The sequence below is a fragment of the Semicossyphus pulcher genome, unplaced genomic scaffold (genome assembly GCF_022749685.1).
Source record: "Semicossyphus pulcher isolate SPU_LCO1_2020_fin unplaced genomic scaffold, fSemPul1.0.p SCAF_11, whole genome shotgun sequence".
NCBI lineage: Eukaryota > Metazoa > Chordata > Actinopteri > Labriformes > Labridae > Semicossyphus > Semicossyphus pulcher.
Window position 1 is genome coordinate 11,059,781 of NW_027211615.1, and position 10,051 is coordinate 11,069,831.

The 10,051-nt window shown below is 40.6% G+C and overlaps 1 protein-coding gene across 1 annotated transcript; it reads left to right on the plus strand.

The window, feature by feature from the left end:
* The first annotated feature begins 5,222 nt into the window (after positions 1–5,222).
* Positions 5,223–9,367, plus strand: cep57l1 (centrosomal protein 57, like 1). Its single transcript, XM_069657517.1, has 11 exons — positions 5,223–5,379; positions 6,071–6,239; positions 6,335–6,523; positions 6,630–6,751; positions 6,866–6,979; positions 7,070–7,147; positions 7,265–7,354; positions 7,445–7,519; positions 7,598–7,860; positions 8,494–8,638; positions 8,809–9,367. The coding sequence occupies exons 1-11, from the start codon at positions 5,359–5,361 to the stop codon at positions 9,013–9,015; spliced, it is 1,473 nt and encodes a 490-aa protein (XP_069513618.1). The 5' UTR covers positions 5,223–5,358; the 3' UTR covers positions 9,016–9,367.
* The last annotated feature ends 684 nt before the right edge of the window (positions 9,368–10,051 follow it).

Consider the following 10,051-nt stretch of genomic DNA (forward strand, 5'->3'; position numbering starts at 1 on the left):
TATACATTCAGAGAAACCAGGCTAGCTCTCTTCAGTCTAGATGCTAAGCTAACTGGCTGCTGGCTGTATATGAGAGTGTTGTTGATCTTTTCATACTCTAACCACAAAAGGGCATAAGTGTAAGTTCCAAATTTGTCCAACTGCTTCCACAACAGCAGGCTGATACTAGCACATATTAATTAATACCTTTTTTTTTTAACGACTACATGAGCGCCCAGAATAAGATTTCTTTATGCCACAGCCTACCCACAGACGAGAGCATGCTCCTTCCTTTTTAGAAATGTACTTTGACAGATAAAATGACCAGAGTATACTGTTGATAGGCACACTGGGGCAACAAAGCAGCTGTAAATCGTTACAGGCTGAATGTTTACAAGCCGTGAGTGTATTAGGGGACATTATTCTCACAGAGCAGGAGGCGCTCCTCTTCTCGAGGAGAGGGGGTCGCCATGACGAGAGGACTGTCTGTGCTTTCAAAGATTTTGTCTTTAATCAGCGGATCTGCTGGAATTAGAGGACTGTCTGAGCCCGAGATCCCCTCCCTTACCCCCCCCCCCCCCTTTCCATCCCTGACAACACGAGAAAGGTGTGTAAGTGTGTGTTTCTGTGTGTGTGTTGGTCAGAGGATTCTCAGCCAGAGGACCAGAGCGACATGAGCTGCCACATCGGGCTCATAAATGCACCCTTTGGCGAGCCCTCGGCGAATGCAGCTTAGCATAATTCAAAAATACCAGACGGTGTGTGCTGTGGTGCACTGTTAAATCCACAAAGCAGCTTTCTCTCCCTCTCTCATCTCTCTCTCTCTCTGTGCCCCTCTCCTTCATCCTCCAAAAACACACTTCCACACAGACAGGAATTAAAGCCACTGCCAAACTAAATATTGCCTCAGGATAACAACATGTCAGACCATCAAAAGTTGCCGAGCTCAGTTTTGTTTATTATTAGAGGACTCATTAAGAGGAACAGACCACAAGTAACACCGCGCTAAAGATGGGAAATAGCCAATATTTTGTTCTCTGCGAGAAGATGGTGACAAATCTAACTGTAATAAATCCAAAATGCTGTAGCACCAACATTAACTAATACATTCATTTAAGTCCTGTATACTTCTTAAGGATATTACCAGTGCTAGGGATGAGAGAATAAGGCTGGTTCAAAGAGAACTGACATGCTGATTGTGTAAAATAAGCCACACTGGTATTTTTGGCTGCGATGATGGCGGGCTTTACTGAGTATTTTCAGTAAACATGCCTTGGCTCTCTGAGGATACCCACATAGGTGCAGTGTGGATAGATGGTTTTATTGGTATGACTCACTGAGTGGTTTTGAACACAATCCCTCGTGCAAAAAAAACAAAAATATATATAATAAAGTCATGATGTGCACTTCAGAGGCAAAGAAATCTTCAGTTTTTCGCAATTTGCGATGACTGTTCCAAATGTTCCTAATGTAACTATAATTATATGTTTGTGTATTGTATGAATACAGGTAGAGAATCACTTATGTTCGCTCCGGAATATAAGACGCAGCCTGTTTTTGTAGCTAGCGGTAGCTGGCAGCCTATGGTAGCGTTGATTGTTGTGAGGGTGGCAGCTGCAATGGCGATCATGGCAGTGCATGTCCGTGACAAAGCGCAAATGTATGAAAAGTGCGTCTTATACACCAAATTTTACGGTAAGTAATTTAGACATCTGTTAAAAATTTAAAAGTGGACATTAAAAGTGTTCAAATGTGAAATTTTATCATGTGACATTTTAGTGACCTTAGGTTTAATTAGCTTATATTTGATAATTAATCAAGTAACTACTCTGGAGGTTTATACTTAAATCATAATGGACTGTATATTCATAAGCTTGCAGGTTATTTCAGCCTAAATTGGCATAATAACACATTGGTAGCTGTTGTTTTTCTGACTGATTACTTTTTTCATTCACCTTTATTATTCCAAACTAGAAATAAAATCTGTGTGTTGTTGCATTTGTACAAATTAAATATGTATGATTCTGTATACCTGTAAAATTGTTTGCTATTGCCTTTCTCCATGTATGTCTGTATGCATGCATGAGGCTGAAGGGCTGCATTGGTAAATCCTTAGATCTTGTAGCGTTTAAGTGTTAATGGGTTCATGGTGTCTCATCGTGCCACTGAATGTAATCCACTTGACAAATCATGCATTGGGTCTCTGACGATTTTCCGACTCACCCACATTGTTTGCAATGCTTATGAGGAGGTGAAGAGAGGAGCAGATGGCAGCAGAACAATACCATAAGCACCAGTATTGGACGTCATGTAAAAACTGGTGCAGCTAAATGCAACAAAGGCTCTGGGATCTCATTAAAAGCTGCATGAATCTCCTACCTGGACGGCCTGAAGAAGCCGAATGCACCGCTCCCCGACGTCTTCAAAGGGACACCGTTTGGTGAGCATGAGAAGGTGAGCCAGGATGTCGTTCAGGTCGCTGTCGGGGGGGCTTCCTGATGCAGAGGGTGACAGCGCCGGTGATGGTATGGGCTTGATGGCCTCCACTTTCCTCATGACCTCCTGGCAGATGTTCTCCATGGCTTCATTCCTGGAGGTGGCATCCCGGCTGCCCAGCCCGTCCCATCTCCCCAGAGACTCCTGGTCCTGCACGTCCATCTTCTGATGTGGGGCGTATGTTTGTGTTGTCCTACAACAGGCTAACACATGAAATCAGACATTTTAAATTTTATTGAAAATCACATGTGAATGTGTTTATGGATAAAATAAGCAGACGGGAATGTCTGTTTCTTAATTATCTAGCAAATTAAATACAACATATCGAGATGTGCAATTACAATGCAGAAAGAATCATGTTAAAAACAAAAATACGTTGTTTTAATAGATTTGCAAGATTGCCCAGTATGGCCATACACACTAATTCAATCCAATGAGTTATCATAGGTGTAGCTACCACTGACAAAATGGTATGGAAAAATCTCTAACAGTGGACAGATTTATATCATTAGGCTACATGGTGTATTTCATCACGTGACCCTACTAGTGTTTTCTATTCTTTAAACCCCAAATTAAGGCATTTGTATCAAATATAATGCGTCTATGAAACACATTTAATTAAGTATTGTCCAATATATGCATCTGTTACTGTCAAATATAGACAGACATTGGCCTTAAAAAGCCAGCATCAGTGAGGCTCAGGCACTAATACAAGGATTTAAAACTAGATTCCGGGTTGCTGACAATAATATATACATTTACAAGTAATTTAACAATTGGAACATACTGATATCTGGTGTGTAACTGATATTTCAATACATCATAATCTATTTTTAGTCCGCAGTAATGACATATTGTGATTAAAAATGTCCAAATACGCAACTTCTCAGTCAACGTCAGTGGGGTCCATTCAATCTGTGGCTGTCTTTCTTTCGAGTAAGGCTTTCAAGCTGTCCGTTAACAAAGACGTCAGTTAAGACAAACACAGCCGCGGCGAAAACAACATTTCTACACACTAACCTTTAACTGTGCACCAAAAGCAAAGAGTGTCATTATCAAATACTCACTTTATCCACATTCTTTGGTGCAGGTCTTCTGCTACGGGATGTCTTGCCACAGCACTGACCAGTAACGCTAGTCCCTGGGTACAAGCAATAGGAGGTAACAACTTCAGGGTAAACATTTGATTGGCATAAAGAGCCGGCCAATAAGAGGAGGCTATGGACATTCTAGGGCGGTGCCTTATAGATTCTGGCACATGATTTGTCGGATGCCAGTTATCAAGCTCGCGGGGGAAGGTTTTATGGGAGTTGAGTTCTTCTCGTTAGGTGTGTGATTTGGATGGTAGGCCTTCAGAAATACATTTCCCATCATTCCTTTCGAGGGCAGACCCCCTCCTCTCTGTTGTTTATCAGAAATAACAGGCACAGGAGGGAGAAAGAGGTGTCTGTTGTACATTTCCATTTGATTTGTTTTCTGTTAAACCTTATATGAAGTAATATTTATATTTATTAAACTGTCCAAATAAACATTCAAACCGTTTAACAATTTTAGCACACAAATATCACTCCAAACATTGTCTGACAGGTTTAAATTATGTGCCGTGTAATGCAAGTCATGTGTTAGGGACAAAGGTGTATGAGAACACAAATATGTACATTTTCAAAAGATTCATAAATCTACAGAGGAAAAAACACAAATACAAAGAAAAGTTTTGTAGAATAAAATGTATTCTACGGAAGCACACCTGCCCACATTCAAACAAAGACATTTGTGTTTTGCTACAGCAGGTTATTTATATACGGCTGTGCAAATGTTTACAGGGTGCTTGATTGATTTACTGGCTGAAGACCAAGCAAAAACATTCCAGGTGATCAAAAGATGGGTTCAAAAAATGAGCTTCATTTAAGATAAAACTGGGTAATTAACCACATAATTTGATGCACTCCAACATCCCATATCACAGACCATGAGATGCTCTTTATTATATATTATACAAATAAATAATGATCACAAAGGTCATTGACCTTATGCTCTCTGAGTTTTGCACTGTATGTATGCAGTTAAAGGAAAATATTAATTTTTGACATGTTTCAGTGAAAGTTACCACAAAATTAACAATATGTGTCATCCTTGACATTGTTTAAAAAGGCTGTTTTCTTTACTTATATGTTTATTTAAAATAGGTCAATTTTTAAGCAACATTTCTGGAAATTATTAAACTACAATAAATGTTAACATTATACGTAGTCATTATACAAACCAAATCTGGCAAAAACAGCCAACAGCTTTGCAAGGTTCTAAATGTCAAAAACATATTACAGTGAGCATTCACAGTCCTTAATCTCAAACATATCCCTTTTGCAAAGCTCCTATCCTATTAAGATGTAGTAAGCTTGCCAACACAATACAAGTTTGTATTGAATGCCTTTGAACATATTATCCGCATATAATTAATGTTTAATCATGTTTACTTTTCTCTTGTGGGTTGGGTTGTTGTATATTATATTTTTGTGGGACGCAGAAAGTCAGATGCTAAAATCAGACTATTATTATGATGTAACTTTTTCCTTTTATCTAAAAAGTGTTTTAGATAAAGGACTCTGCGATATATATATTAATCTTCAATGAGAAATGAGGAACACAGCTGATTGGGGAGTCGGTGGAGGAAACAGTGCGCAGGCGGAACTACAGTGATGAGGCGGCAAAGAGGAGGGAAATTTAAAAAGTCCGGACTGCCTGTTCGTGACAGGATGAACTTAGTCGCTCGACGAAATAAGTTAGATTCATAGAAGTAATTTAAAACTGAAATTAAGAGTCTGAGAGTTTCACATAGACATATATGACTAGTTTCAAAACGAGTCTGGTCCTCTCAGTCACAGGATGGACACTCAATACGATCAGGTAACGTTCACTAATCAGCCGTTAGCTGCGAATGTGGCTAACACGTTAGCTCTGGCATTGTTTACTCTCTCCAAGTTGTCGTTGCTGCTAGGTTATTTAAATTAGGCTTTCTTTTATATTAGTTACTATAAGAGCCAAAATGTATAATCTTAAAATAATGTGAAGAAGTTGTTTATATATTTTGACAGATATGGGAATTGCAGTTTTGTTGCTTGTTTGGGTTGCTTACAGCTTATTTCTCAAACAACTAATTATCTTAACGTTATATGTAAAATGCATTTGTTTGCTTTTGCTTGAGTAGCGTTAGCAATTCTAAAAAAGCTTGTTGGGAAAACAGCACTGTGGCAAAGCTGGTGCACTGGGCATAATACTTTATATTTTATTTTAATCAGTTAGCAGTAATGTTGATCAGGCTGTCAAGTGTTTTTTAAAGGAAAAATACGTACTTCTCTTGTTGTCTTGTTGCAAATAAAGCCAGTTACAATGATAATGTTTCTTTGTTTTATAATCATAATCAGAAATACTTAATTAATCCCCGGGGGGAATATCATAATGGAATAATTTTAGTAGGCCTTTTTGGTATTGTGCTCTTCGTCAAACCAATATATTGTTTTATTTCTATTTCTAAATAATTAATTGTAAATGAAAATTATAATCAGTTTCCGATTACTTCTACACCTCTGTCCTGTAGTATTTAGACTCACCCTCCAAAAACAGCTACATTGGGAGCTATTACCAGCCTCCAGACAGGATACTACCAATACCAAGACGGCTTGAGCTCACTGCACAGTCATCCATCAGCATGGACCCACAGACCAGCCCTCGGATGTCTCAGGCCAAACCCAATGTTGACAGCAAAGGTATGGCACATTGATTATGTTAAGCTTCTTGTCTCATACAATGGTTTTGTGTGGCCTCCTTCAGTTACAATCACACATGTACACTTTTCTCTCAGCTGTTGTTGAAGCACTGAAAACTCTCCAGGAGAAAATCAGGCGACTGGAGCAGGAGAGGAAGCAAGCGGAGAGGAGCTACAGAGAGTTCTCCCACGATGCTGAGAAACATCAGCAGGCCATGTCATCTTACTCGGTGCTGAGCCAACCAGCAGCCAGCCGGCCTGACACAGATAACTCTGGAAAGAAAGGTACGTGATGGAGGATGCAAAGGAAAACAGAACTTCTCTTTTCTTCATTATTATGTCTTTTCCGTAGATGTTTTTTTAATAAATGTGTCCGTATATCTGATGACAGAGGTTGATGCAAAACTGCAGTCTGCAGAGGCTCGGTGTAAGGTTCTTGAGAAGCAGCTGGACTACATGAGGAAGATGGTTGCAAACGCTAAGAAGGAGAGGAATGTTCTCATGGAGAATCAGGTAATGCAAAAGGCCAAAAAATAACTATACTTACCCTTCATTTTGGATGTACTTTTAAGTGACACAAATGCATATTACTAAGCCACTGTAAATCTTCTTTTACATCCCCACTAGGCTACACTGCAGAACCAGCAGCCAAGCAGCTCAAACAGCCAATCTCAGCAGGAGAAGCTGGAAAAGCTCGAATCAGAGTATCTCAAATTCAGTAGGACCCAAACCCTAGCTGAGGTAATGCACACTTTTCCAGTGGATTGTTCTAAACACTGATAATCACAAGATGAACAATGAGACTGTTATTAATTGTAACATTGCTTTCAGACGAAGCTTGCAATTCTCGAGCAAAAACTGCTGAAAGAAGAGCATGCGCGTAAGCTTGTGCAGGAGAAAGCCGATGAGGTCTGTGCACACAAACTTACGCACCAGTCACAGTGAAACAAAAATATAATCTAAGAAGGAATAGACACAAAAAAGCCTTTTCAGAATGTAACCATGCTATTATTTCCATGACGACAGCTGCAGAGGGAGTTAGACATCAACCTTCGATTGTCTTTGCAAACTTCTGAAGAGATAAAGCCAAGGAAGAAAACAAAAAAGTCCATCAAGGTAATTTCTCACTGACAATGCCTTGTTTTTTGTTGATGAGAAAGACATTTGTTTGCACATGGGAGTGATAACAGCTGTTTTCTACCTCAGAAAACCCCCAGACAGAACGAGCTGGCATCACCAAGTGGCCCAAGGCACAAGAAAATGCCTTTTGTTGCAGGAACTGTAAGTCCGCTCTACACTTGTCTTGTACACAATAACTTTAATTCCTTTTGATTGATTCTGATTTCCTCTTCCTCACAGTCAACAAGCCCGAGCCATTCAGTCCACGCCAACGTGCAAAGCATACTTCACATGATGAAGCACCATCAGCCCCAGTTGTGTGAACGAGTGAGCTCTCTGCACAAGTCTGGTGCCGGAGTTAAGAAAAGCCTTCAAAAGCACTTTGCTCCATCTGCCACCACTTTTGACAAGCCGGACAGGGAGCCCCGACAAGCTGAGCAGCCACTGGGCTCTCTGTCTGACCTGCTGCTGGCTCTGCAGGATGAGCTGGGACAAATGAGCTTGTGAGAGAGCATTTTTTTCTTAATGTTTTGTTTAACTTTTACAAATTTAGTTAAAGTTAAAGGGCCAGCTCGCGAATTTTCAACCTCAGTCCTATCATGCTAATACGGGAAGCTAAGGCCATTACGCATCGCTCTGTGCCTTTGGAGGACGCTATCCGCTTCTCCAATGGGCCCTGGAAAACCTCTGCCAGACTACGTAAAATGCGTCATCTGGCGGAGGCCAGGGAGCTTGCTAAGCTACACTTCCTCAGTCTAGGACGCCCGCCTCTGATGTCATGTCTTGTGCAAAATCGTCAGTTTGAAATGTAGACTGCAGACCTGATATTCTCGTCATATTTCAGATTCTGTACCACTCTGAGCCATTGCCTGCAGGGAAACGGTAGTATTTCACTCCAGCGTCACTCGCTGGGCCGATCCTTTCAGAGGGAGGGGCACAATGCACGCTGGGTGTTGTAGGAGTGTAGAATGAGCGAAACTACGAGCTGTTTGTACAACTTTCTCCACAGCTATGGCGCCAATTTCAAATATTATTGCTTCTATCGATTACAGAGAACACCAGCTTTGACTGACAGTAGCTTTTTCCAGGGGTGAACTGCTCCTTTAAGTATTTTGTAATCTGTGTTTTTTTGTCAGTGAGCATCAGGAGTTGGTGGGTCAGATAGATGCTGCCCAACATCGCGAGCAGAGGCAAGATCTGCAGGGAGAACTGGAGAGGTTGGTGGCCAGGATGGAGGAGAAGGGAGCTCAGATCACTAAACTCCGCAAACATCAGCAGACGGTATGTGAACCATAACACTGTACAATTCAGGGGCATCTTTTAGAATATTGTCAACTGCCTTGTCAAACTTCTGAGCTAATGAAGCAACTTCTTAAATTTGTATGAAACATAAAATAAAATAAAAAGTGACAGTATCTGTTTGTCTTTATGTTTTTCTGTCTCCTGCACAGGTTAAAAAACTGAACCAGAGCCAGCAGTGCCCTGAAGAACACACAGCAAGGAAGTCTAGTGGAATCAAGCCACCCGCTCCGTCTCCCGTTAAGGCCAAGCAGAAAGGAAAAAAAGGCGGGACCACTCACAACAACCTGCAGCTCCTCAGAGAGACCCAGAAGTTCAGAAACAGCCTCAAACAAGACGACCTCTCCTGGGAAACATGAGGTTCTTCTCAGAACGAACTCTCTGCGTGCCGGCTTTGATACCACAGCTGGTTGAACAAAGACTCCCCTTGGTTTCTTGCAGCCTGCTTTCCTCTTTTATCACAATGGCCTCTGGGACGTTTTAGGTATGAAATGAAAAGAGGGAATAAAGTGTTGCTGTGTTTTACGGAGGACTTGATTATGTGTTGTATCATCCTTCTAATCAATGGGTGATATTAAATTAAATATTGCATATCCTAGATAGAGGGTGTGAAGTGTATGAACCATGATGTTATATTTCATCTCAAATGAAGCTGGAGTAATCTATTTTTAATTATTTAAATTTTAATAAAGCTTCTCTGTTCACATTTTACCTTTGCAAACACATTATTCCTCTTTTTCTGCTCCACTGTTTGAACTTCGAACTTAAAACCACTAGGTGGCAGTGCTCAGCCTTGTGAATGCTTCTACCCCTGGCACAGTTTCATGTATAATAACAATAATGGTAATAAGACATACGTTTGTAATGTTGCATGCAGAATTAAGGTCCTACTGTCTTGAACTGTTTATAATAGAGCTGTACCAAGTGCTATGTGAACTCTGCTCCAGCAGCTGGCCGGACAGCTGAGAAAATGTAGCCGTGACCACAGGACAAACGGATGTGGTTTGTAACGCTGTTTGCAAGAGGGAGGAACTGCTTTTTTCACACCGGATTTTCCCATTTCACACAGCCAAAAACAGCTCAATTCTCTGAAATTCAACTATGATAGCTGTTATCCATCTTCATTGTTGGCTGCTTGGATGACAGGACACATTTTTGTGGCATGGCTCAGGCTTTTATATTTGCTCTGTTAATTTGAGTCAGCCACCTTTTTATGAGATGAATAACCACATGTGCAGCTAACTCATAACATTCCTCCATTATCTCCTCATTATCAGGCCTGGGTCAACGTTTTTGTTATCTCATCGGGTCACATTTTTGATAACCAAAAAAGTATTTTTGACCTTTTCAGTCACTCCCTTTACCAACATAATTATAAACTGCTTAAACAAACTA

Excerpts from the sequence above, each read along its gene's own strand:
- cep57l1 (XM_069657517.1), top strand. The coding sequence starts at position 5,359 with ATGGACACTCAATACGATCAG. Across the intron at positions 6,240-6,334 it reads ACCCAATGTTGACAGCAAAG|CTGTTGTTGAAGCACTGAAA; the intron begins GTATGGCACATT and ends CTTTTCTCTCAG. Across the intron at positions 7,355-7,444 it reads AAACAAAAAAGTCCATCAAG|AAAACCCCCAGACAGAACGA; the intron begins GTAATTTCTCAC and ends TTTCTACCTCAG.